Raw genomic sequence first — 26,034 nt, forward strand, 5'->3', positions numbered from 1 at the left:
TTAATTGATCTACCAATAAAGTCAGGTAGGATAGCTTAACAGAGCTCAAACTTTATATACATACATAATGATACAACAACAACAACAACAATAATAAAAAAGTAATAACCTGTGTTCATTTAGAAAGGAAAGTGAATGTTCATGACACCGACTTGACTTAGGACAGAGAAGACCATGAACACAAGGTAGAAATAGAGAAGAGCCACTCCGAATGGTCTGAGAGAGAAAAATAAAATTGCACATATAATTATTACTGCACCCTATATATAATTATATTATATGAACTATAACAGTACAGTTGAGCCTCGATTATCCGAACACCTGGTGTCTTCACCTCATCCCTGGATGGCTGAAATATTCGGATACTAGAATAACTCTCAATGAGTCATGCCCATCAAAATCAGCAAACGATGTCCAGAGCTCTTACAAATGCACTTAAGTCTTGGACATAATAATTCAGTGGACAGAACAAGGTAGCAAGCTATATAAAAAAAACAAAATTATACTGTTAGGCTAAGCTGAAGCGTTTTAAAGGACTTTATAGTATTCGACAGTCCTTTAGTCACCATTCAAAACCATTGAAGGGACAATGGACAAAAGTCGTATTGCCCAAATTGTTAAGGTTTGATTACAACATGGATCTAGCAGTTTTTGAATGCTTATATAAAAATTTATAATATACTAGGTAAGGGATACCTTGTGTGCAGATAATTATTATGAAGAGACAAGTTTCTCCCCACATTAGCTCTATAAAAGTTTTGTCCCGAGGAAGCCTGTCAGTGAGTAATTTGCATTAGTGTGGGGTCTCTGCTAATTGCATGATCATGGGACAATTGGGTCTCCATCGTGCGTATGATCGACCGAGTGAGCAGGTGTTCGTGAGGTTACAGCTGTCCATTTAAGAGGGGATTCATGCTTAATTATCAGGTGTAAACAGGCTCAAGTCTAATACCACCGGACATACCACGGACATTAAAACAATGAGAAGAACTAACACAATGTTCAAGCATGCAGACAGCATTATTATGAATAATGTTTGTCTACATATATCGGCACAAATGCGCAAAATCACTACCAGAAGCTACCCACACCAATTTTTGGCAAAAGATACCAAAAAATGAGCTCAAATTACTTCTACCTCAATGTACTTGTACTTCATACAATGTGCATTAGCTGCTCCTTCACTAACAATGACTCACTTAGGAGGAGAGAACTTGAAGAGAGGGAAGACTATCACACTAGAGAGGAGAGAGATCCCTAGAAATATCCACGAGAGCTTCACTCTGTCAAACGCTGCAGTGTGTATAGGGAATGTGAACGGTTGCCCTCCGTTGGTAGCCATCTTAGCCTGAGGGGAGGAGCAATGTCACTGACAGGGGTAATGATTCTCTCAATATCTCACATGAAGAGATGATCTGCTTATTGGAATGTTTGTTCTCTTTGCAATGTTATACCATAGATCTTATGTAACTTAGCTGTCACAACATTGTAATAGGGTACGGAGTTTTTACAATGAGGAAGCTACAAAAGATCGCTTTTAATTGGCCACAGCTGTTGTGAGGATGTTTACGTACGTCAGTCCCACACTCACCAGCAGTGCCACACTAAGCCCCAGGACATCGTTGAGGAGGGGAGACCCGAAGCAAGACGCTATGCCCATCCCCGGTTTACCGGCCCTCGCTACAGCTGTGTCCGCCACCCAATCCCCCACGGAGTTGCCGATAGCCAGCACCGTGAGCCCGAGGATGGCTGTGGGTGTGACAGGGGAGGAGTGTACTCATTAACATGTGTACAAGTACATGGAGTTTAAAAATGAATGTCTCTGAGCTCAAACAATGTTATGCAAATGAGTGGGTGGACTGAAAACATGTGCATGTCATATGTTCACTGAGGAGCGACCAAAAGCAACCAAAACAAAAATCATTACATTCCACGAATATAAATTGTGAACGTGGATATAAATTAATAGATACACTCTTTTGGACGAGACAAGAGACGGCTCTAAAGTTTCATCAAAACAAGTTTGGAACTTTGAAGTAAAGTGATGTGAATTTTCGATAGTTAGGCAGCCTGTAATTTCAACAGCTGGGACACTTGTTTACACTTGAAGCTCATGCACAGACTAAGCATGAAAATATGACAATTACAAATGCTATTGCCAAAAACAAGGAATTAGAGTAGAAGAGTAGAACACTACACATGTTACAATTAATGTTCCCACATGCACCATGCACGTACATGCATGTATATGGTTGCATGGTTACAAATTAGCGAACATAAATTAAAGGGTTTTGATAACGGGGATAGTTACAACCCAATATGTAGCATTTGGCACAGTATGGCTTTCGGAACACAGAACTAAAGAAAACATGATAAAGTAACATGACCACGCTAGGAAAACAACAGCTACCAATTGATCTCCATGGTAATTAATCACAACTATGGGCTTGAATTTAATTACTCACCTGTGTCAATTCAAAATAGAAGTCCAAACGCTTGCAGGACAGCCACCACCTCGTTAGCCTCTATATTGAGCCAAGCTATGGACATGACGAAAGCGAGCACCCCCAAGATGATCTGTACTGACCAATGTGGGGGGCGGTTAGATGGCACTAGGAAGTAGAATAACGATGAGATGATGAAACCTGTGTGTGTGTGTGTGTGTGTGTGTGTGTGGTGATATTAAGCATGTCCGTACATGTTAAGTTGGGGAGGGTAGCTATAATTGTTACTTGTGTTGGGGTTGACCGTGGGAGTACACAGTAATCAACAGTGAGAGCATAGAGTGATGTAAGTGTGAGAGAAATGACGAATGACGTGTGTGGGCTGTGTGTGCGGGCTGTGTGTGCGTGTGGGTGGGTGGGTGGTTGTGACGCAAAGGAGATTGTGCAGGTGTAACAAAGAACACAATCTGTAGAATAATTCAGTGACGTGCATTCGATGACATGTGCGCATGCATCATGTGCGAGAATTAAGAGTAGGACGAACTATCTTCGTGCTTTCTGTCAACACTGCAACAATATCATTTTCAAGTAGAGGTGTACTCAATAAGCATTCTTCTTATGGGTCGAATCAACTATGTCATTGTGCACATTCAATCAGGCAACAGAATCGAAAGGTTTTCTGCCGGTAACTAAGTAGTGCATGAGAACAGAGAAAGGAATGAAACACGAGGACCTTTGATCAGTTACAGTCATGAGCATGTTTTTACCCCCTCAAGACATACACAGTTACAATTCAAAGCAGTCCTTGAATTTTTGCACTACTTTCAGCAGCAGCAAGACAGACCGTGTGGCATTGTAACAACACACCCTTGATCCCATAGCGACAACTATCAGTTTGATATACAGCACGTGTAGAATGATGCAATCTGAGCAAACAGTATACAGTAGCATGAATTTCACAAAAAATTTTATTTTTGAGCTTAACTGCATCTCTACAAGCAGTTTTGAACAATAAATGGAAGCTAACACTGTTCTGTCAATAAAGGACAAGAAGAGGGCCTCAGGCTAGTCAAAAATATCAAAAGCCTTATAAAATCGACAAGCCTGGGAAGCACTAGCTGTTAATGGCGGCTGCACCACATACTATTACTGGTATCTGGAGATCTACATTCCTACAACAGCAGTGCACGGAATACACACGTACACAATTACATAGTCACATTGAAGTCTTACAAATATCAGTAAAAGTTGTAAATTTCGACGGCCAAGCACGAGAGACTCTAATGTGCAGGGATCTACTTAATTACGTAAATCATGTCGAGAGTAACACATCTAGGTACATGTGTATGCAAAAACTAAAAACTGTAAACTGTTAGAAATATAATTAGGAAATTAATGTCTCATAGTAACTCAATTATCCCTCACAACCAGCAAGATGAAGAAAACAAAGGTCAAGCTGCTGCTATACGGAGACTTACCCCACATAATTAGGAAGACATAGAGGGGCATGACCCCAATGTAGAAGTCAGTGAACCCACTCCAACCTTGGGCAGCTATCAGTAGCACCATGGCGATGGGTATAGGGGAGGTGACCACAAAGTAGTGATGCCACTCTGTCCACTGGTCATCCTGCAAAACCAAAACACGCGTCATAATAATTAATGCAATGCGTGTAAGAACTATAATACTCGCCTATAAAAACTTTTATCTCTTTGTTAGTTATTGAGAGCTAATTTATCAAAGACAAGTGCATTCTGTAGCTTTCATCTTTTGGAATGCTTTCTGTGTATCCATACACAGTGCCAACAATTATAGAGAATAAGTACATAACTTGAATCTCAGAAACAACACTAGTCGCCCAGCTGTAAATAGTATTGTCTATAGAAATTAATTGTATTGTCAACTAAATTTGGCAGATTTTCTTCTCGGAAAATGTTGCCAAATTCTCCAACACACCAAATCACACCAAATTCCAAATTCAAGTCCTCGCCAATTTTTCACATACTAACACACCGTTCAAATGCATACCGCATGATCCTTGCCAGAACGCAATAGCAAAGGGTCCATTTTTTGCTGATTTGGCTCATTCACGAAGGTTTTTCATCCGCAAAATATTATAGTAATACGGCACACAGAATGCTCTACAAAGATCACTATTGCAAAGATCACCATAATTCACTATCTGAAAACATAATTAGTCATGTCCTCTCTCCACCCCCAACACACATACGCCTAGCAAGGTACATGTACATGTACAGTACATGGTACTCACTAACAGCAGCACACATCAAGAGTGCGGTGCTTACGTAATAGCAGGGAGGGACGGACATCCAACGCAGGAGACTGAACGGCCACTCTAAGAACCACTGAACCTTCACCGCAATGTTGGAACCTCTAGGCTGCACAAACAACAAAATAATAACTGTCTGGAAGCTTAAGTGTGTACGATAACAGGAAGGCAATTAAATTCGTGGCCAAAGATGAGAATCACTCAATGGGCTGATTGCAGGATACAACATACACACAGTTCAATCTTGCATGGAGAAAGTACATTTGAGGGTTTATAGGAATCTTGCTGACTGTATGCACACGTGAAAATTATGTACATGCACAATGCAGTTGTTGACCTAATACCAACTATAAATCATAATTGTGTTTGAGGCTATTAAACGGTGGCCGTGGTAAACGGGTAAAATGAGACCTATATACGTAGCCTAGGGGGTTTTATAGTGGACTGACAATAAAATTCGTACAATACAATACAAATGTGAAACATACAATTACACCTACCCAGGTGAGTCCGAGGAGAGTCAACCTCTTCTTCTTTACTTCCTCTCTCCCCTCCCTGAGGCTGACGTTAATCTGTACCACCAGTTCACTGTTGTCCTGGGAACGTGTATGCTCATCCAGGAGGGGGCTCTTCTCAGTGACCGAGGCCTCCGCCCGCTCCTCCCGCTTTTTGGCTACTAATCGCTGCACATAGAGACAGAATGATATGTATTGGCCAGGTATAGCACTTAATTGCGATTGTCACTCTGATATAATGGTGCCACAATTGAACAACTAGCTACTTGTTAATACCGTACATATGTACATACAGACACTAGTATAGGTTTAGTGCACTCACAGTCACTCTCTGACTACTCTCTCACCCTGATATAGGCAATGGTTATGGCTGTCCCAATGTAGATGAAGTAGAAAACAGGGAACAGTATGGCCTCCACCAGTCGAACCTAGGAGGTGTGTGTGTGTGTGTGTGTGCATGGTGGTAATAGCCAGTAACCATGGTGGGTGATAATGGCCAGTAACCATGCAGTTTCTACTAGTCTAATATTATCTCAACAAAGACACATTGCAGAGCTACAGTATAGTTAGACACTGTTTACTACATGATTTAGAAGCCCAATAATGGCCAGTAACCATGGTGGGTGGTAATGGCCAGTAACCATGCAGTTTCTACTAGTCCAATATTATGTCAACAAAGACACATTGCAGAGCTACAGTATAGTTAGACACTGTTTACTACATGATTTAGAAGCCCAAAGGGCTGGTTGTATCCCAAACGTAATGAGGGTTCTACTAGCCCTGAGGGCTTCTAAATCATGTGGAAACTTCCTAAACAGTGTCTAAGCATTTTAGATCATAGCAACCATGAGTCTCTAACCAATCAGATTTCGATGTTTTTATCTAATCTTTGCTACATGATTTTCTAAGTAAGTACTAGCCTCGATTCCAGGCCGAGTTGTTTCTAGCTAGGCCGACAACTAGGCCTGGTGTTGATTGTATCTGGGCGTGTATCTGGTCGTGTTTAGGAACCAAAAAACAAGAAGCAGAGAGATTTCAAGGGCCGGCAGTGTTGGTCCTACCTACTAGTTTGTAGTCCATCACAAAGGGCAGTGAGTGAAAGCAAGAGATTTGCCATACCATGTTGAAAACCATGGCAAAGACATTTCTTCCTTCTGACAAGAGCCGGGCCTGTTCTGCAATGAGAGTGGGGCCTTCTTGTGAAGCAGACAATGTATACGTTAATCTGAACAACTTAAACTTGCAGTAGCTAGCTAGCTAGATAATCTATGGCTAGATTTTAGTTACTTCAGAGCATACACGGAGCTAAATTACGGTATTAAACTTATACGGGGAAATATGACAGGAAACAAAGTGTGAAGAATCTCTGCTTTGGTTTCCGGTTCCTGCCACGCCCAGATACAATCAATACTACGCCGTATTTTTCAACTTCGTTCTATTTAAAAAAAAATCGGCCTGGGACCGAGGCTAAGATTTTCTAAGTTGGATAGATCACTTCCTTTAGCCAATCAGATTGCAGTGTTTATGGCAAACATGATCTAAATACTCATTGTCAGGGTAAAAAGCGTATGTGTAATAAGTCGTGTAATACATTCCCTTCCGTGTAAAACTTTTTTTTTTTCACTGTCCACATAGCCTCGAGGCATAATTTGGTAAGGGTCGTCACACATATAACATGATAATCCTCATGTTGTGTGCAATATACACACAGGGTTTCATCTAGGGGGGGGGGGGCAGGGGTGAACCTCCCCCTCCACATTTTGTAAATTAATCTCATCACATTAGTACTACATGACATCATCACATTGGTTAATGTGATTAACTCAACTACATTTAAACAACTATAAGGTACAATCTTGAATATGTAACTACAGTAGACTCTCGTTAATCCGGTCACCCTTGGGACCATGCAGCTTGGCAGGAATAGCGAGGTGGCTGTATCTCAGGATAGCCGCGGCTTAAAAACGACTTTATCTCGAATCTAATGACCACTTTTGCGGTTCTTGTCTCGAGGATAATGTAGGATAATAAATCATTCTGTTCTCTATTTAAGTGTAATCCAATTTTATTTGCTAAACCACACCCAAAACGTCATATCTGGCCGTAATATACGTATAAAATTACATTGAAAACCTTGTTTGGGACAGCCAGCACTGGCCGGTAAACGGAATAGCGAGTGGCCGTACTTCAGGGTGAGTTTTGTGCAGTAAACATATAGCTAGCATTCCGTGCCAAGCCAAATGGCCGGTATATCGAAGTGGCCGTACTTCAGAGAGCCGGAATAGCAAGAGTCTACTGTAGATGTACTGTGAAGCACAAGCATGTAATAAGGGGTGTGGTCAACAAAAGTGGGTGTAGCCAAATATTTTGCGGCGCGCGTAACACCCCCCCACAACTAAGTTTCCTAGATGAAACCCTGTCATGTACAGGTAACTTGCTCTCAGGCTTGTATGTTTCATGCATATGTACGGTATCATCAAGGATGTATTATAAAGAGAGGGAATACCAACCCTACATGCGAGCAAACTAAAGCCACAGACTGTACTATACACGAATTAATTTTTACTCTTTTCCACCGCCCACTTTAGTTTTTGCTCGCAAGCTGTTGCATGCCCTCTTTCTTTTATACACCCTTGGTATCATGTTATTACTTTAAGGGCCAGCCATTTTCTGTCTAAATTAATCAGCAGTGTACATAGCTAGGATAATGTCTGCATGACCATCTCTAACAGCTTTGCACCAACATACGCTTACATCTCCATCAAAAGCCACTCCTATCACCAAGGCAACAGTGATTATGTACGCCACCACATCTCGTACAAAGTCGATACGATCTGTATAGTGAGAAACACGGCCAACTATCAATAATAATTATTATAGAGGCCGGCTATATATAGTTATTTTGTGGCTCTGATGACCATTACCCATTATGCCCTTACCGATATCGTCCTTCTCGATCTTGACCGTCAGAATAATACTGCCCAGGACAACAGTCGAGATGAAAATTGATGCTCCTATCAGCGCTCTAGTATGTGTGTGTGTGTGTGTGTATTTGCGTGTGTGTGTGTGTGTGAGTGTGTGTGTGTGTGTGTGTGTGTGTGTGTGTGTGTGTGTGTGTGTGTGTGTGTGTGTGTGTGTGTGTGTGTGATGGGTGGATGCCAGTACGGGATCTTATATAACTCCACCCACAGACAGTACATGCTAAAATCTTAGAAATCTTATAATTATACCGTATTACTAGAATGTTTTGCGAGGGTTGATCAATTCGCAACATGCTAAAATTAATAGCTGCATCAGCAGAGCCTTGCAGCTCTTCTCACTCTTGTAGCTACCAATAGCTAGCGTTCTAGTGCAGAGTTAACTACTAAGTAGAGTAGCAACACTCAGTGAACAAGTTTTGCTACGTACTCTACTGAAAAGGCTGCAATGGCATTCCAAGTAAGCAAAACTAGGCATAACTCGAGAACGAAGCATATTTTGCAAATCCACGAATTAAAATCCATGACTAGAAGCCTATACTTGCACTTCATTGATCCTTGAGCAGCTCTAGCAGTCTACACACACACAACCGTATACCTCGCTTGCGCATGCGCACCGAGGAATAATGAAGGAGTTCAAGGTAGGTAAAATTTAGGACCTAAAACAGTGCGTTCAGCCTGATTTGTCGCACTTAAATAATGGTGGTACATGTATGGTAGCGCCCATACCATAAAGATGACATTCTGTATCAAAAGGACGTAACACTTATTTACTGGACCGATACTGCAGTTCATGGAAGCTGAAGCACCAACAAAGTGTAAAAAAGCACCGCGTCGCCTGAACAAACTCTCTCCTCTGATTCCACATAATTATAGCCACATGCAGTCTCAGAGAACATGTGCCTACTTTATACAAGTGTGGTACACAGTGAAGTACGTACCTATAATATCAACATCCATTACAGCACATCTCACGGTACTCACCCTAACAGTAGTTGAATGTCGTCACTTTGGAGTGCAGCGTAGGCAGTGAAGACGTCCGGAGCCCCATTACCGATAGCGAGGAGGGTTATCCCCGCTATGCTGGGGGAGAGGCGGAGCTTCTCCGAAAGCAAGTTCAGAGGGGGCACAAAGAAATTGTCTGCCTGCGTGGGGCGGGATAATGTGTGGGGGGCATTCAGACGTATGTGGGTGTGTGTGTGTGTGCGCGTGTGTGTGTGTGTGTGTGTGTGCGTGGATATTGCAAGCAGTTACCTAAGAGGATATCGCTTAGAACTGTGTACATATACTAATTTTATGAGACAAAAACTTTGCACAAACACACAAAGAACTTTTTGACAATGTTTACTAAGTTATAGTATTGCCTAACAAAGCTGTAAGGTACGTATAGCTGAGTATTCAATCCAATTGTTCAATAAACTGAAAGCACAGCAGGTGTTGATGCCTCGGTGGATGTGTCAAAGCTACATAACGTAAAGCTACTTGTAGCTATTGCTAACTGATATCATGATCATTGTGACGAACATTTTTGCATTCATTTTGCATGCAGGCATAATCACTGGGAAACTTAAAGAGTGGGATACGATCGACCACGATTGTTGCTAAAAAGGATGCCAAAATTCCAAAGTTTAAAATTAATGGCTGCATCAGCAGCTCTCTTCTCATTTTTACAGCTACCAATAGCTAGCGTTCTAGTTCAGAGCTACCGTAGAAAACTGGGTTATTAGCGCATGCGCTCATGGGGTCAATAGCAGAGCTCTATACGCTTATATTGAGAATGCGTCTAAAATGCAGTCATTTTTGAGCCCCGCCCAGTAACCGGATGTCTCTGTGATGAGAGCTGACTCGTAAGCTAGCTATAAAGTGAGCAAGCAAGGCAAGCAGACAATTAACTCTAACTGGATCTATATCATACTATTATGTGTGTTACAGTTAATTTTACAGTTAATTTTACAACATTTAAATTCATATTAACATGCAAGTACATATCACTGACTGTTGTGGCCAGTAGAGAGATGAGGTAGAGGAGCCACAGACCCAACAGAACGTACCCAAGAATCTGTATGCATGTGTGTGGGAGGGGGGGGGGGGTGTCATAGTGAAATGAAACAGCTATAGATGTGATCCATAAACAAACTTTTAACGCCATATAAAAAATCAATCGACCATCCGCTATAAAATTGACAATAAAAACAGTTTACCCACTATTGTGTTGATAAAGTATAATAGTATAGTATAACACCACAAGCTTAATTGTACCTTTGATACCACAACAATACACAATGCCATTACTAATGTGGCTGACTAGAAACAGCATCCAACCTCACCTCCAGGCTGGCCAGATCACAGAGGACAAAAGAGAGGTAGTTAACGAGGGCAGCCTCGTCTTGACACTGGTCCTGCACAAATGCACAGCTGTCGTTATAACCGTCATGTGTTCCTCTGGGGTTGGTACAGTCATCACCATCATCATCTCCCAAAGGGGGCGTGGTCGGGTCATCATCATTATAACTGTAGCCGTCCAATGAGAGTAAATGTCGTTTATGTAACACAGGGTTAAGTGCGTTCAGTTTGGCTGTCCGCGAAGTAAATAGACGAGCGTAGATATTACCAAACAGTCCTTTGGGAGTGTATGTGCTGTGTACGTGTTGCAATTGAGGGGTCTTGGCAACAAAGGTGTACATTCCCATGGCGACCAGGGCAAAAAGCCCGACAACCAATCGGACGCCAGTTCTGGTGCGGCTTCTAGTGGAGCTCATCTTAGCCTTGATTGCAGACTGCACTCACAATCTACAAGCATTTATAATTTAACAGCATGAACATAATACAAGTAGACTAATAGCTAGATCTGGTCTATCAAAACCTACTATTAAATGTAGAATATCCAGCCGGGGTGAATTGTAAGAGGTTGACGTTGACGTTGAGAGGCAAAGGTCAAAGCATAAATCTCGAGTTGAGACAGCCCCTCCCCTTTATTGCTCATCTTTTGGCTTTGGCATATCGCATGTGCATGTGCAATGGCTAGCCGGGCTATGACTCACTGCATGTATCAGTCTACGTGGCTAGCATCAGTGCTTATAGACCCATTGCAGTGAATACCATTGCAGAATAGTGTAGTTCTGCACTAGATCTATACTAGAACTCTTAGCTATTAGACTACCGTATGCCGGAGTTCACCGGACCGTGCAGCCATTAATAATTATGGACTTTGAACTTTTGGTCACTCATAAAAATTAATGGTGGACCTGGCCGGCTAGCTCTGGCATGCAATAAAGGTTCACGTTTCATCAGCTATATTTATATCCTAGGCTGATGTAATCTTTTTGGTACAAACGTGCATATAAACAGGTTGTTTTGTCGCTATAATCATTCTTTTATTATATCAACAGGTTCATCATGGCAGCCAGTGCAGTCCTCCCGTCCCCCTCTGGCCAGTACCCTGTTGGCTGTGCTCACCTTATGCACAAATTTGAGGATGATGCGGACACCCTGTTAGTGCGACTGTTTTACCCCTGTCAAGAGGGAGGAGGGGGACGTCCGTACACACAGTGGGTCCCTCATGAGAGATATGTCAAGGGATACAACGAATACTGGAAGTTTATGTTGCCAGAGAGCGGAATATCTACTGGTGAGTTATTCAGTCACATTTAATTTCCACAGAACCAGATCTCAGGCTATAATTAGAGTTACGAAGACTTTTAATAGTGGCATATACCTCAAATTACAGGTGCTTACACATTTCATTTCCACAGAACCAGATCTCAGGCTATAATTAGAGTTACGAAGACTTTTAATAGTGGCATATACCTCAAATTACAGGTGCTTAAGCTCCAGGAAACACTTAAAGCAGTGCAGTTGTAAGAGTCTAATAGAAACTTACTCACTGTTTTGCAGAGCCACAGATCCCTGCACTGTATGGAGCACCATTGCAAGCTGAGGCTAGTACCGCTACGAGTCAGTCAGCAGTGCTAGTGTATTCCCATGGGCTTGGTGCAATGAGCATGACCTACTCTGCCATTTGTTGTGACCTTGCCTCTCACGGCTATGTGGTCGCCTCAGTGGAACACAGGTGAGAATACAATGCTCAGGGGTGGACTTTTCTTCAATATTCCTGGCAATGTTCAAACACTGATGGCTTGCATGAGTATAATGTTGAACCTATACCGTATTAAATTTCACTGTTTTTGTGGGTTAGCAATCCTATACGAAAATTAAGTCCACAAAAAGCTATAAAACGTGAAAAGCGTGGCTTCCGGTAAGCAGTCAACCCATGAAATATAAGCCTAGTGCCTCGAACATTTCGCGGACGGTATAATTATACGTTCACATGCATGCATATAATACTGTATCCCATGCAGAGATTGCTCAGCATGTGTGTCTCATCTGCGAGTGCCCGCGTCAGGTGGTGGTGGGCTCACGGATGAGTGGTTGGAACACCACACCCTGAAGGAGGGGGAAGAGCAATACCCGTTCAGAAACAAGCAGGTAATAGCATCTGGATATAGTAGGTAGAATACGCTTTTTAGGGCTTTAATTTGAAGTGCTCCATGTTGAGACGATTTGTAATTAATGCCCTGCACTACACTTCACGTCTGACTACAGTGTATGTATATATGATTTCTTGCAATGCGAATATAATTATTTTGTCTATAGGTAAAAAAACGGTCTAGTGATGCAAGAAGAGCCTTGGACTTGTTGCGACTGCTCAACGAGGGAGCACCGGTGGGGAACTTGTTAGAGGTGGACCTCGACTTTGGTCAGTTCAAAGGTCGTCTTGATTTGAACATGGCTGGTATGATGGGTCACTCATTCGGGGGAGCCACTGTCATCCAGACACTCAGCGAGGACCAACGATTCAAGTGAGCTGACTACATTGTGCTGACTACATTGTGTACAGATTTCATAGCTGAGCAAGTTTTAACCCTCGAATCAGATCAATTAAAGTAAGTTTTCTACAGGTGTGGTGTTTGCCTAGACGTCTGGATGCTCTCAGTGCACAAAAATCATGAGAATGGGTTCACGATTCAACAGCCCCTCATATTTATAAATAGCTCTGACTTTCATTGGAAAGAAAACATAGAACAAATGACAAAGATGACCAAACCTTCTAATGAGCAAGGGCTCTCCGTAGCCAGGATGATAACACTGATGTGAGAATTAAACTTTTATTTATATCAGGAGTGACATGCACTGTTTACATGGAGATTTTCTATTCAAACTATTCCTTTTCTCCTGTATATAGGGGTACCAATCATTACTACCAGAGTGACGTGTTGTTCACATTTCCATCTCGAGCAGACAAATCGTTTACAAGCACTCTGGATGTGGTCACTGCTCACAGAGTCAACATGGACGTCAGCCATGCATTCTTGAAGAGGCATCTACTCATGGGTGAATGTTACTATAGAATCGATTTTCCAATGCAGATACCGTATAATAGGCGCATGCATATATACTGCATGGTTAGCAGTAACACCCAGTGCATAATAAACTACAAGTAACTGTGCTTAATCCGTGCAACTCACTTATATTTCAAGGTCTATATCTATATTGTAGTAGTCATAACCAGCATGCTTACACGTTACATGTTCCTTTAGCTCTAAAACAGCCGTGGGAACATATAACTTTATTGGAAAGTCTCTTTTTACTGGGTGTGGTCAGTCATTAGCAAGTACTACACGAGGCTCATGGACTAGGCGTGTTATAAATTGCTGAAAGAGATGATGTCTCGAGGAAACACAGCTTTGGGAGTTACCCGGCAAAAATGTGCTTAATAGCCTTGTTCATAGGGCGTAACGTGGATAGTTTTCAAGGCTCCACTGCAGATTCAATGTAAAATCATCACGTGCACCACTCCGTTTCCTATCCCTTTAACTCTTCAATCTATGGTTCAACCAACTAATGTAGGCGTATGCGTGTACCATAAAAGTAAATAATATACGTGTAATCCTCTCCATGCAGATTCGAGCTACCAGGGTCCAATTCCCAATCTTGACGGGTGTGAGGGTCATTCTGAGCATGTCATGTTCGGTTCCAATGTTGCCATCACCCCGTCCGAGCAGTCGACATGTGACTGATTGTTATCATACGATCATGTATGTACATGGAACTAAATATATTCAGTCATTTTATTCTGTGCATGTATATGCATGCTATAGGTCCTGATAAATAATTATTATGCTCAGAATAATTTTAGCATAATAGGTGTCTACTGTATAGCCGGTAATTTTCGGGGGCAAAACATTCGTGGTTGAGCAATATTAATTTTCGTGGATAATAATTATGTTTGTATATTTGCTGCATGCATGCTAGGCAAGGTCGCTTCGCTTTGACTTGTGTGTATTGTATTTTGTACTTAATAAGTCGATTAGGTGGTATCCTTTGTAGCAAAAATGTCTAGATAGTATCCAGAGCTTCAACCACAAACATTTTACCCCCCCCCCCCCCCCCCTGGAAATTACCAGCTATATATATACGGTAATAGGTATCAATGTCCATTTGACGTTCTCATGGTGAAAATGGCTGAAGGTGAATATTATGGATCAGTTCAAGTCAGCATGAGAATTGTAAGAAATGTGTACTATTTATTAGGTGGTATCCTAACCAACAGTTACAAACTCTCCAAATAGAATCTGAAAAAGCTGCCATTGCATTTCATTCAGGTTTCACAAACTTGACATAAATTTTGGGTAACAACAAACTGATTGACAAGTCTACATGCAACGTTTTTGTACACATCTTTTGGTTGTCCTGGGCTTTAGCTTGTTCATTCTTGTGTTTCCATGGCCTTAAATATTCACTTTTCCACATGAACATGTCTTTTTTCTAAAATTTAACAAACAAAATTAGAGGTCATTATGTTATTCAACTTGCAAGGGGAAATAACTATAGTTACAACATGATTGTACTGTCCTGTAGGGTGATCAACTTGCTGAAAGTTCCTGCAGCATTGTCAATGTTTGTACAGACTTAAGATGCATCATCACCTAATAACTCCAGTCAAACATTTCTCGATGGAAAATAAATCAGTATAAAGACTGTACAAAATGAAAGCACCACAGGTGCTGATGCCTCGGTGGAGGTGCCAAATCTATAGATATGCATGCAGATACAATTGTAGATAAATTCTAGCTAGGTCATTTTAAGTGCCGTAATTTTTATTTTCACCTTGCACATGTACATTTGATTCTACGTGGTGATAATTAAGACATGCAGTTGCTGATTTCTATGTCTTTACAATTAAAATCGTTGGTCCTCGCTGAGTGTCTGGATGACAGTGGCTCCTCTGAATGAGTGGCCCATCATACCAGCCATGTTCAAATCAAGACGACCTTGAACTATAGGTACACCCCCAACAAGTTCCCCACAGGTGCTCCTCCGTTGAGCACTTCTATAACAAGTCCAAGTTCAGAACCCTCCTTAACTGCATCTGATGAACGCATTTTTGCCTAAAATGATTCATGATCTTTTTTTGATTTACTGTATTATATATACTTTCTTGCATGTAGATCTATATATACAGGAAATTGATTATTATTTTTTTCCTCTCTTCAGGAGCACTGATCACTAACTACCATGACATGTATATAGGCCTACTTCCCTGTATTATAATAATTATGTCACCTAATTGCAATAATCTGTATTAAACGTACTGTGCATAATCTAACGCTTGCATGGGCTATGTAATAGATGGATATCAAGGGTGTATTGGATTTGTACTACCGAGGGCAGTTCTATGTATTCCCCGAGGGCGCAGCCTGAGGGAATACATACAACTGCACGAGGTAGTACAATAACAATACACACGCAGATATCCACGATACAGGTATATATATAGCTTGTACTATTATATGAACACCTATTGCAATTAGAAGCTGTTATCCAACCCATTTACAACTGAGTAGTAGTAAACACTCTTTGATCCCTGTCGTGCATGTACTGTGCACATTTTGTGTGCATGTGCTTGCACTTGACCCCATACGACAAACCACATTTACAACTTCAGACACCCGCATATTTTTGTGCTTTCCACATATTTTGTCTCGGTAGTCTTCTTTAAAAAAGAGGGTCTTTAAAGGGTGGATGGTGGGCTTTAGGCTGACCACAGCCAATGTACCCTGGAGTATCCTGAGAGTTTCAATAGATATTTGTTAGTGTCAGAGCACATCATGGTACAAGCATGCATGCATGCAGGCAACTAATAATTGGGGAAGTATAGAATAGGAATAGGAGAGCTCTATAACATGTGACAGAAAGGTGAAACCACAATGGCCAGATTTCGTAACCACGTAGATTTTATATGGGTGCATAAGGTCATGTGTCCAGTAGATCTTATTTTTCAAAACTTTTGAATCCAAATGGAGCTGATTGGACTCCTTGACACTGTCAGCGAGCTTGAGCACACTGTCAGAGAGCTTGAGGAGGACCAGGAAGTCTGTTATGACCATGACGAGCCCAGTGATGACGATTTTGAGACAGATCTGGAGAGTGATTCAGGTTTGTGTCATTGCACCATTAAATAGTGGTTGGGGAGGCAGCATTGTGATGCCCTAACGATATGTGGCCTCTTTTTGGCGGAGGCGTCATGTGCATGCCTTTTGTGGCTCCTCCTACATTGTGTGAGCCTCTTTTTGGCGTCGCCTTGACTGCAGTACTGTACTGTACCCTAACCCCCAGTTGTTAATGATATTCATAGCACCACACGCGTGCATTACGCCCACATATTGATATTCATGGTTGTTGTGGTTTGTTGGGCTCCTCCCACGAGCCTTTGATGTGGACGAGCCTTTTCCTCTGCTGTACTGTACCTATGTGCCCTAACCCCCCCCAGTAGTTAATTATATTCATAGCACCACTAGCGTGCGGTACGCCCACATAATGACATTCATGGTTGTTGTGGTTTGTTGGGCTCCTCCCACGAGCCTTTGATGTGGACGAGCCTTTTCCTCTGCTGTACTGTACCTATGTGCCCTAACCCCCCCCCCCCCCAGTAGTTAATGATATTCATAGCACCACTAGCGTGTGGTACGCCCACATAATGACATTCATGGTTGTTGTGGTTTGTTGGGCTCCTCCCACGAGCCTTTGATGGGGACGAGCCTTTTCCACGAGCCTTTTCCTCTGCTGTACTGTACCTGTGTGCCCTAACCCCCCCCCCCAGTAGTTAATTATATTCATAGCACCACACTCGTGCGGTACGCCCACGTAATGACATTCATGGTTGTTGTGGTTTGTTGGGCTCCTCCCACGAGCCTTTTCCTCTGCTGTACTGTACCTATGTGCCCTAACCCCCCCCCCCCAGTAGTTAATGATATTCATAGCACCACTAGCGTGTGGTACACCCACGTAATGACATTCATGGTTGTTGTGGTTTGTTGGGCTCCTCCCACGAGCCTTTGATGTGGACGAGCCTTTTCCTCTGCTGTACTGTACCTATGTGCCCTAACCCCCCCCCCCCCCAGTAGTTAATGATATTCATAGCACCACTAGCGTGTGGTACGCCCACGTAATGACATTCATGGTTGTTGTGGTTTGTTGGGCTCCTCCCACGAGCCTTTGATGTGGACGAGCCTTTTCCTCTGCTGTACTGTACCTATGTGCCCTAACCCCCCCCCCCCCCAGTAGTTAATGATATTCATAGCACCACTAGCGTGTGGTACGCCCACGTAATGACATTCATGGTTGTTGTGGTTTGTTGGGCTCCTCCCACGAGCCTTTGATGTGGACGAGCCTTTTCCTCTGCTGTACTGTACCTATGTGCCCTAACCCCCCCCCCCCAGTTGTTAATGATATTCATAGCACCACTAGCATGTGGTACGCCCACGTAATGACATTCATGGTTGTTGTGGTTTGTTGGGCTCCTCCCACGAGCCTTTGATGGGGACGAGCCTTTTCCTCTGCTGTACTGTACCTATGTGCCCTAACCCCCCCCAGTAGTTAATGATATTCATAGCACCACTAGCGTGCGGTACGCCCACGTAATGACATTCATGGTTGTTGTGGTTTGTTGGGCTCCTCCCACGAGCCTTTGATGTGGACGAGCCTTTTCCTCTGCTGTACTGTACCTATGTGCCCTAAACCCCCCCCCCCCAGTAGTTAATGATATTCATAGCACCACTAGCGTGCGGTACGCCCACATAATGACATTCATGGTTGTTGTGGTTTGTTGGGCTCCTCCCACGAGCCTTTGATGTGGACGAGCCTTTTCCTCTGCTGTACTGTACCTATGTGCCCTAACCCCCCCCCCCCCCCCAGTAGTTAATGATATTCATAGCACCACTAGCGTGTGGTACGCCCACATAATGACATTCATAGCCTGTCCCCCACCTGCACTGGCGAGCACTCTTGTGGTACTCTAATGATATTCATGCTTTGTTTCCGTGCAGATGCTGCAGTGGAGGATGATGACGAAATGGTCGATGGCATGGCTCCGACTCCCAAACGGAGGAAGCTGGCGAGGGACAATGGACTCCAAAAAGCTAAGTCCACAGGAAGATACCCCGTCTTTGGCGGTGTGGTCGGTCCTGTCGATCAACTTGATCCGTCTGTAACTCCATGCCTAGATTTTGTTAAGTTACTTTGGCCCGATAGTTTGTGTGAGTACATAGCCGAACAGACCAACCTGTACGCTAGGCAGTGTGGTGCTAAGGGTTGGTCAGCTACAAACAGTGCCGAATTGTGGGTGTTTTTGGGGATTGTACTAGAGATGGGCATTCATAGGCTCCCTGAAATTACGGACTACTGGTCCAAGGATCCCCTTTTAGGTGTACAATGTGTGAGCAATGTAATGTCGCTCAAAAGGTTCCAAAGTTTATGGCGGTATCTGCACTGTGAGGACAATACGTCCATCACTGATGCACGTAAGGTAACTAGCAAGCTAAAAACTGTTTTAGAGACTCTTAAAGCCAACTACTTCATGAGGTATAATCCCAGTCAGGAGCTTTCCGTTGATGAGATGATGATAAAGTACAAGGGTCGTAAAAGCGGGAAAATTCATATGCCCAAGAAGCCTGTTAAACTGGGGTTCAAGGTATGGTGCTGCTCATGTTCATGCTGTGGGTATCTCTGTGTGTTTGATGTATACAGTGGTAAGCTCACCGATTCCTCTGGGAAAAAGATAGCTGTGAAAGGGCTTGTGAAAAATGTAGTCCATCGTTTACTCACTCCTTTTTATGGTCATCAGCATGTTGTGTACATGGACAACTTTTACACGTCCGGTCCATTGATAGAAGAGTTGGCTAAGCAAAATGTGTTTACTGTCGGCACAATTTTGAAGAATGCTGCTGGTTTCCCAGCAAGTCTTAAGGATGTGGTACTCGACAAAGGTGACTATACGTCCATGACTGTTGGTGATATTTCTTACTCTATGTTTAACGACCGTAGAGTTGTGTCCTTTGCAACAAATGTGTTCCCTGACCATATGCCCCACACTGTAATGCGAATGCACAAAGACGGTACCCTACGCTCTCAGAGTGTCCCCCCCTGTCTCCCTGCATATAACATGTACATGGGAGGAGTTGACAATACAGGGCGTATGAGGAAAACCTATGGGTACGATAGAAAGTGTCGGCGGTATTGGTTCAGGATTTTCTTTCAATTCCTTGACGTTAGTGTGAATAATGCATACATTCTATACAGGCACAACTGTGTCAGGGTGGGTTCAAAGGCCATGCCTTTGAAAGGGTTTCGATTGGAACTAATTCATAGTCTATTGGGTGTGCCACGTACTCGTAGCAGTGCCTCAGGTCTGGCCAGTCTAAATATCGTTTTCCCCCCATCACAGGGCGCACGTGTGAGTGCAAATAGTGTCGGAGTGTCTCGTGGGCGCTGTCAAGTGTGTGTTCGGGAGAAGATCCCTAGCAGAGAGCAGCAACACACTGCAATGGCATGTCCCCACTGTCGCATAAGAATATGCAAAGGACACTCTGTTATCGGACACACATGTGCTAGCTAATGTGCTGTGTGACTGATTTTTGTTAGATGGTACTCTCCTGGTCTAAATTGGCCTTGGAGAGGGGAGGAAAGGGGTATTATTTCAATGATTAATAAAATTGTGATAAAGAATTCAGTTGTATATGAGAGGCCCTAACCCACTCTGTTGTAAATTCTGTTGTAATTATTTTTCAAAACTTTTGAATCCAAATGGAGCTGATTGGACTCCTTGACACTGTCAGCGAGCTTGAGCACACTGTCAGAGAGCTTGAGGAGGACCAGGAAGTCTGTTATGACCATGACGAGCCCAGTGATGACGATTTTGAGACAGATCTGGAGAGTGATTCAGGTTTGTGTCATTGCACCATTAAATAGTGGTTGGGGAGGCAGCATTGTGATGCCCTAACGATATGTGGCCTCTTTTTGGCGGAGGCGTCATGTGCATGCCTTTTGTGGCTCCTCCTACATTGTGTGAGCCTCTTTTTGGCGTCGCCTTGACTGCAGTACTGTACTGTACCCTAACCCCCAGTTGTTAATGATATTCATAGCACCACACGCGTGCATTACGCCCACATATTGATATTCATGGTTGTTGTGGTTTGTTGGGCTCCTCCCACGAGCCTTTGATGTGGACGAGCCTTTTCCTCTGCTGTACTGTACCTATGTGCCCTAACCCCCCCCAGTAGTTAATTATATTCATAGCACCACTAGCGTGCGGTACGCCCACATAATGACATTCATGGTTGTTGTGGTTTGTTGGGCTCCTCCCACGAGCCTTTGATGTGGACGAGCCTTTTCCTCTGCTGTACTGTACCTATGTGCCCTAACCCCCCCCCCCCCAGTAGTTAATGATATTCATAGCACCACTAGCGTGTGGTACGCCCACATAATGACATTCATGGTTGTTGTGGTTTGTTGGGCTCCTCCCACGAGCCTTTGATGGGGACGAGCCTTTTCCACGAGCCTTTTCCTCTGCTGTACTGTACCTGTGTGCCCTAACCCCCCCCCCCCCAGTAGTTAATTATATTCATAGCACCACACTCGTGCGGTACGCCCACGTAATGACATTCATGGTTGTTGTGGTTTGTTGGGCTCCTCCCACGAGCCTTTTCCTCTGCTGTACTGTACCTATGTGCCCTAACCCCCCCCCCCCAGTAGTTAATGATATTCATAGCACCACTAGCGTGTGGTACACCCACGTAATGACATTCATGGTTGTTGTGGTTTGTTGGGCTCCTCCCACGAGCCTTTGATGTGGACGAGCCTTTTCCTCTGCTGTACTGTACCTATGTGCCCTAACCCCCCCCCCAGTAGTTAATGATATTCATAGCACCACTAGCGTGTGGTACGCCCACGTAATGACATTCATGGTTGTTGTGGTTTGTTGGGCTCCTCCCACGAGCCTTTGATGTGGACGAGCCTTTTCCTCTGCTGTACTGTACCTATGTGCCCTAACCCCCCCCCCCCCCAGTAGTTAATGATATTCATAGCACCACTAGCGTGTGGTACGCCCACGTAATGACATTCATGGTTGTTGTGGTTTGTTGGGCTCCTCCCACGAGCCTTTGATGTGGACGAGCCTTTTCCTCTGCTGTACTGTACCTATGTGCCCTAACCCCCCCCCCCCAGTTGTTAATGATATTCATAGCACCACTAGCATGTGGTACGCCCACGTAATGACATTCATGGTTGTTGTGGTTTGTTGGGCTCCTCCCACGAGCCTTTGATGGGGACGAGCCTTTTCCTCTGCTGTACTGTACCTATGTGCCCTAACCCCCCCCAGTAGTTAATGATATTCATAGCACCACTAGCGTGCGGTACGCCCACGTAATGACATTCATGGTTGTTGTGGTTTGTTGGGCTCCTCCCACGAGCCTTTGATGTGGACGAGCCTTTTCCTCTGCTGTACTGTACCTATGTGGCCTAACCCCCCCCCCCCCAGTAGTTAATGATATTCATAGCACCACTAGCGTGCGGTACGCCCACATAATGACATTCATGGTTGTTGTGGTTTGTTGGGCTCCTCCCACGAGCCTTTGATGTGGACGAGCCTTTTCCTCTGCTGTACTGTACCTATGTGCCCTAAACCCCCCCCCCAGTAGTTAATGATATTCATAGCACCACTAGCGTGCGGTACGCCCACATAATGACATTCATGGTTGTTGTGGTTTGTTGGGCTCCTCCCACGAGCCTTTGATGTGGACGAGCCTTTTCCTCTGCTGTACTGTACCTATGTGCCCTAACCCCCCCCCCCCCCAGTAGTTAATGATATTCATAGCACCACTAGCGTGTGGTACGCCCACATAATGACATTCATAGCCTGTCCCCCACCTGCACTGGCGAGCACTCTTGTGGTACTCTAATGATATTCATGCTTTGTTTCCGTGCAGATGCTGCAGTGGAGGATGATGACGAAATGGTCGATGGCATGGCTCCGACTCCCAAACGGAGGAAGCTGGCGAGGGACAATGGACTCCAAAAAGCTAAGTCCACAGGAAGATACCCCGTCTTTGGCGGTGTGGTCGGTCCTGTCGATCAACTTGATCCGTCTGTAACTCCATGCCTAGATTTTGTTAAGTTACTTTGGCCCGATAGTTTGTGTGAGTACATAGCCGAACAGACCAACCTGTACGCTAGGCAGTGTGGTGCTAAGGGTTGGTCAGCTACAAACAGTGCCGAATTGTGGGTGTTTTTGGGGATTGTACTAGAGATGGGCATTCATAGGCTCCCTGAAATTACGGACTACTGGTCCAAGGATCCCCTTTTAGGTGTACAATGTGTGAGCAATGTAATGTCGCTCAAAAGGTTCCAAAGTTTATGGCGGTATCTGCACTGTGAGGACAATACGTCCATCACTGATGCACGTAAGGTAACTAGCAAGCTAAAAACTGTTTTAGAGACTCTTAAAGCCAACTACTTCATGAGGTATAATCCCAGTCAGGAGCTTTCCGTTGATGAGATGATGATAAAGTACAAGGGTCGTAAAAGCGGGAAAATTCATATGCCCAAGAAGCCTGTTAAACTGGGGTTCAAGGTATGGTGCTGCTCATGTTCATGCTGTGGGTATCTCTGTGTGTTTGATGTATACAGTGGTAAGCTCACCGATTCCTCTGGGAAAAAGATAGCTGTGAAAGGGCTTGTGAAAAATGTAGTCCATCGTTTACTCACTCCTTTTTATGGTCATCAGCATGTTGTGTACATGGACAACTTTTACACGTCCGGTCCATTGATAGAAGAGTTGGCTAAGCAAAATGTGTTTACTGTCGGCACAATTTTGAAGAATGCTGCTGGTTTCCCAGCAAGTCTTAAGGATGTGGTACTCGACAAAGGTGACTATACGTCCATGACTGTTGGTGATATTTCTTACTCTATGTTTAACGACCGTAGAGTTGTGTCCTTTGCAACAAATGTGTTCCCTGACCATATGCCCCACACTGTAATGCGAATGCACAAAGACGGTACCCTACGCTCTCAGAGTGTCCCCCCCTGTCTCCCTGCATATAACATGTACATGGGAGGAGTTGACAATACAGGGCGTATGAGGAAAACCTATGGGTACGATAGAAAGTGTCGGCGGTATTGGTTCAGGATTTTCTTTCAATTCCTTGACGTTAGTGTGAATAATGCATACATTCTATACAGGCACAACTGTGTCAGGGTGGGTTCAAAGGCCATGCCTTTGAAAGGGTTTCGATTGGAACTAATTCATAGTCTATTGGGTGTGCCACGTACTCGTAGCAGTGCCTCAGGTCTGGCCAGTCTAAATATCGTTTTCCCCCCATCACAGGGCGCACGTGTGAGTGCAAATAGTGTCGGAGTGTCTCGTGGGCGCTGTCAAGTGTGTGTTCGGGAGAAGATCCCTAGCAGAGAGCAGCAACACACTGCAATGGCATGTCCCCACTGTCGCATAAGAATATGCAAAGGACACTCTGTTATCGGACACACATGTGCTAGCTAATGTGCTGTGTGACTGATTTTTGTTAGATGGTACTCTCCTGGTCTAAATTGGCCTTGGAGAGGGGAGGAAAGGGGTATTATTTCAATGATTAATAAAATTGTGATAAAGAATTCAGTTGTATATGAGAGGCCCTAACCCACTCTGTTGTAAATTCTGTTGTAATTATAGAGAATAATAATTTGTAGATAACTGGTATTATTAATTATCATGGACTGCCGCTATATTGACCCTAATTTCAACACAACATTAACTCTGCCAGCTGATGTCTACATTATCCAAGCAGCAGTACTCTCAGTAGTGTTTCCATTGAGCTTTGTTGGGACGGTAATGAATGTTGTTTTTATCTGTCGAAAGAATACTAACTTTCTAGTAAGAAGGATAGTCTACATGACTGTCACCACTACACTACAGCTTGGAGTATTTTGGGTTTGGAGCTTTCCTGCATTTAAACCAGATGAGTCAATGTACAACTTTTGTATGGCTGCTCATCTGTTGTATGACAGTGTAGCAATTGGTTTAACATGGATCATGGCTCTACTGGTCTGCTCTATCTACTTTACCCTGGTAAGACAACTGTGTGATTGTTTCTCAAGACGGCATCCTGCAGTGCATGATCGGTCATGTTTAAAAAATTCTTGTTTGGAAACTTTATTTGTCGTAATAACATTGTTCGTTGGGTTAATATTCGGTGTTCTTACATACGTAGAGGATATGCTCAGCCAAGTTCTGTTAACAATAGGGTTTTATTTAATACCGGCACTATTGCTGATAAGCTTTATAGGAAATATTGCTCTAATTATCTGGTTTTGTACTCTACGAAGAAGGCAAATCGCAAGGAGAAGAGATATACTAAAAGAAATTGGAATATTTTTCGTTCTTTTCTTTATTGTTTTGCTCGTGTTAGGGATAGATTTCACTGCTCCCTTTTCATTCGCATGGTTAATAGCTGCACAAACATTTATAGCAACTTTTATATCGTGTTTCCCACTCCTAGTTTTTGTTTACATGTGCTACAGTTTTCGTAGCAGAACAAGACATGTGAGGTTTGTCAACAGAGCAGATATTGAGACGGCTAGTCCAGGACTACGAACTGCTCCACCCTCCACTAGAATCAGCCTACCTACGAACACAGCCGATCATGCTCCCAACTTCCTGAGCCCAAGTACAGCTGAGCCTTCAGAAGTGACGCTATTGATAAACTAATCATGCAGTGCCACATGATCACACGCTTGCATGCAATTAGAACAAACAAGTTTTGTTGATAAGGTGTATTGTGTATTTCCGGCTATTTCAGCTGGGACACGCATGCATGTTCAAAGAAAGTTACTACAATTCCATGCCATTCAGTTATACATGTAACTGACTTATACTTGAACTGTTGGTCCTCCCATGAGTGTCTGAATGACTTGACTGTGGCTCCCCTCCTGGTGCGGTGGGCACTTGTAATTTGTATAATGCTGAGCAATTTAATCCCTGAGTGTAGTATATAGCAATCATATTCTCCACTAAATCATCTACACGTATGTATGAGATACATGTAAAAGCCCAATCAATCGAAGTCTTCACCTACAGATGTTCCACTAAGGCGACCGACCATGCATGTATAGCCGTGAGAGGCAAGGTCAACATAATTATGCATCATATGCAGAGTAGGCCATGCTCATTGCACCCAGCTCATGGCCGGGACCCACTATGTGTACTGACGTCCCCTTCTCCCTCCTGTACTAGGCCTATAAACTGAGTAAGAGTTCAGTGGTCTTGGTCATCCCGTCAAACTTGGCTGTGATTCTACTGGCCAGAAGGGGGTACCGGGTACAGGTGGAAAGACAGCACTGATGCCATGATGGTAAAAACTCTTCTGCTGTGTAGTGCCAAGGCCCATCATCCTGTAGGAGGACTGGAGGCTGAGCCCACTCAC

General features: G+C 43.6%; 3 protein-coding genes across 4 annotated transcripts; 2 read left to right on the plus strand and 1 right to left on the minus strand.

Annotated features, from left to right (window-relative positions):
* Positions 1 to 11,249, minus strand: LOC135351305 (putative sodium/calcium exchanger 7). Its single transcript, XM_064550282.1, is given in 14 exon segments — positions 1 to 216; positions 1,200 to 1,348; positions 1,592 to 1,749; positions 2,466 to 2,645; positions 3,923 to 4,073; positions 4,751 to 4,843; positions 5,235 to 5,417; positions 5,597 to 5,677; positions 8,004 to 8,083; positions 8,189 to 8,274; positions 9,212 to 9,372; positions 10,224 to 10,286; positions 10,555 to 11,017; positions 11,095 to 11,249. Coding segments are annotated over 13 exon segments (1,914 nt in total). The 5' UTR covers positions 10,987 to 11,017; positions 11,095 to 11,249; the 3' UTR covers positions 1 to 119.
* A 155-nt stretch (positions 11,250 to 11,404) lies between these two features.
* Positions 11,405 to 14,441, plus strand: LOC135351308 (platelet-activating factor acetylhydrolase-like). Of its 2 annotated transcripts, XR_010399429.1 has the most exons (8): positions 11,405 to 11,855; positions 12,122 to 12,296; positions 12,586 to 12,712; positions 12,881 to 13,086; positions 13,186 to 13,377; positions 13,470 to 13,618; positions 13,825 to 14,130; positions 14,189 to 14,441. XR_010399429.1 is itself a non-coding variant. In XM_064550285.1 (7 exons), the coding sequence occupies exons 1-7, from the start codon at positions 11,624 to 11,626 to the stop codon at positions 14,302 to 14,304; spliced, it is 1,197 nt and encodes a 398-aa protein (XP_064406355.1). In that variant the 5' UTR covers positions 11,405 to 11,623; the 3' UTR covers positions 14,305 to 14,441. The 2 variants fall into 2 exon arrangements, 1 of the variants encoding a protein (XP_064406355.1); XM_064550285.1 differs by lacking the exon at positions 13,825 to 14,130.
* Positions 14,442 to 16,541: 2,100 nt separating this feature from the next.
* On the plus strand, positions 16,542 to 24,226 carry LOC135351306 (piggyBac transposable element-derived protein 4-like). Its single transcript, XM_064550283.1, has 3 exons — positions 16,542 to 16,723; positions 18,613 to 20,507; positions 22,549 to 24,226. Exons 2-3 carry the CDS (start codon positions 20,369 to 20,371, stop codon positions 24,114 to 24,116), a joined length of 1,707 nt encoding a protein of 568 aa, XP_064406353.1. The 5' UTR covers positions 16,542 to 16,723; positions 18,613 to 20,368; the 3' UTR covers positions 24,117 to 24,226.
* The last annotated feature ends 1,808 nt before the right edge of the window (positions 24,227 to 26,034 follow it).

The sequence above is a fragment of the Halichondria panicea genome, chromosome 17 (assembly GCF_963675165.1).
Source record: "Halichondria panicea chromosome 17, odHalPani1.1, whole genome shotgun sequence".
Lineage (NCBI taxonomy): Eukaryota > Metazoa > Porifera > Demospongiae > Suberitida > Halichondriidae > Halichondria > Halichondria panicea.

What these genes read in the sequence shown, in the direction of transcription:
- LOC135351308 (XM_064550285.1), top strand. Translation starts at nt 11,624, where the DNA reads ATGGCAGCCAGTGCAGTCCTCCCGTCCCCCTCTGGCCAGTACCCTGTT. An exon ending in AGAGAGCGGAATATCTACTG is followed by an intron (nt 11,856 to 12,121) that starts GTGAGTTATTCA and finishes ACTGTTTTGCAG; the next exon opens with AGCCACAGATCCCTGCACTG. An exon ending in GTCGCCTCAGTGGAACACAG is followed by an intron (nt 12,297 to 12,585) that starts GTGAGAATACAA and finishes TATCCCATGCAG; the next exon opens with AGATTGCTCAGCATGTGTGT.
- LOC135351306 (XM_064550283.1), top strand. Translation starts at nt 20,369, where the DNA reads ATGGAGCTGATTGGACTCCTTGACACTGTCAGCGAGCTTGAGCACACT. An exon ending in AGATCTGGAGAGTGATTCAG is followed by an intron (nt 20,508 to 22,548) that starts GTTTGTGTCATT and finishes GTTTCCGTGCAG; the next exon opens with ATGCTGCAGTGGAGGATGAT.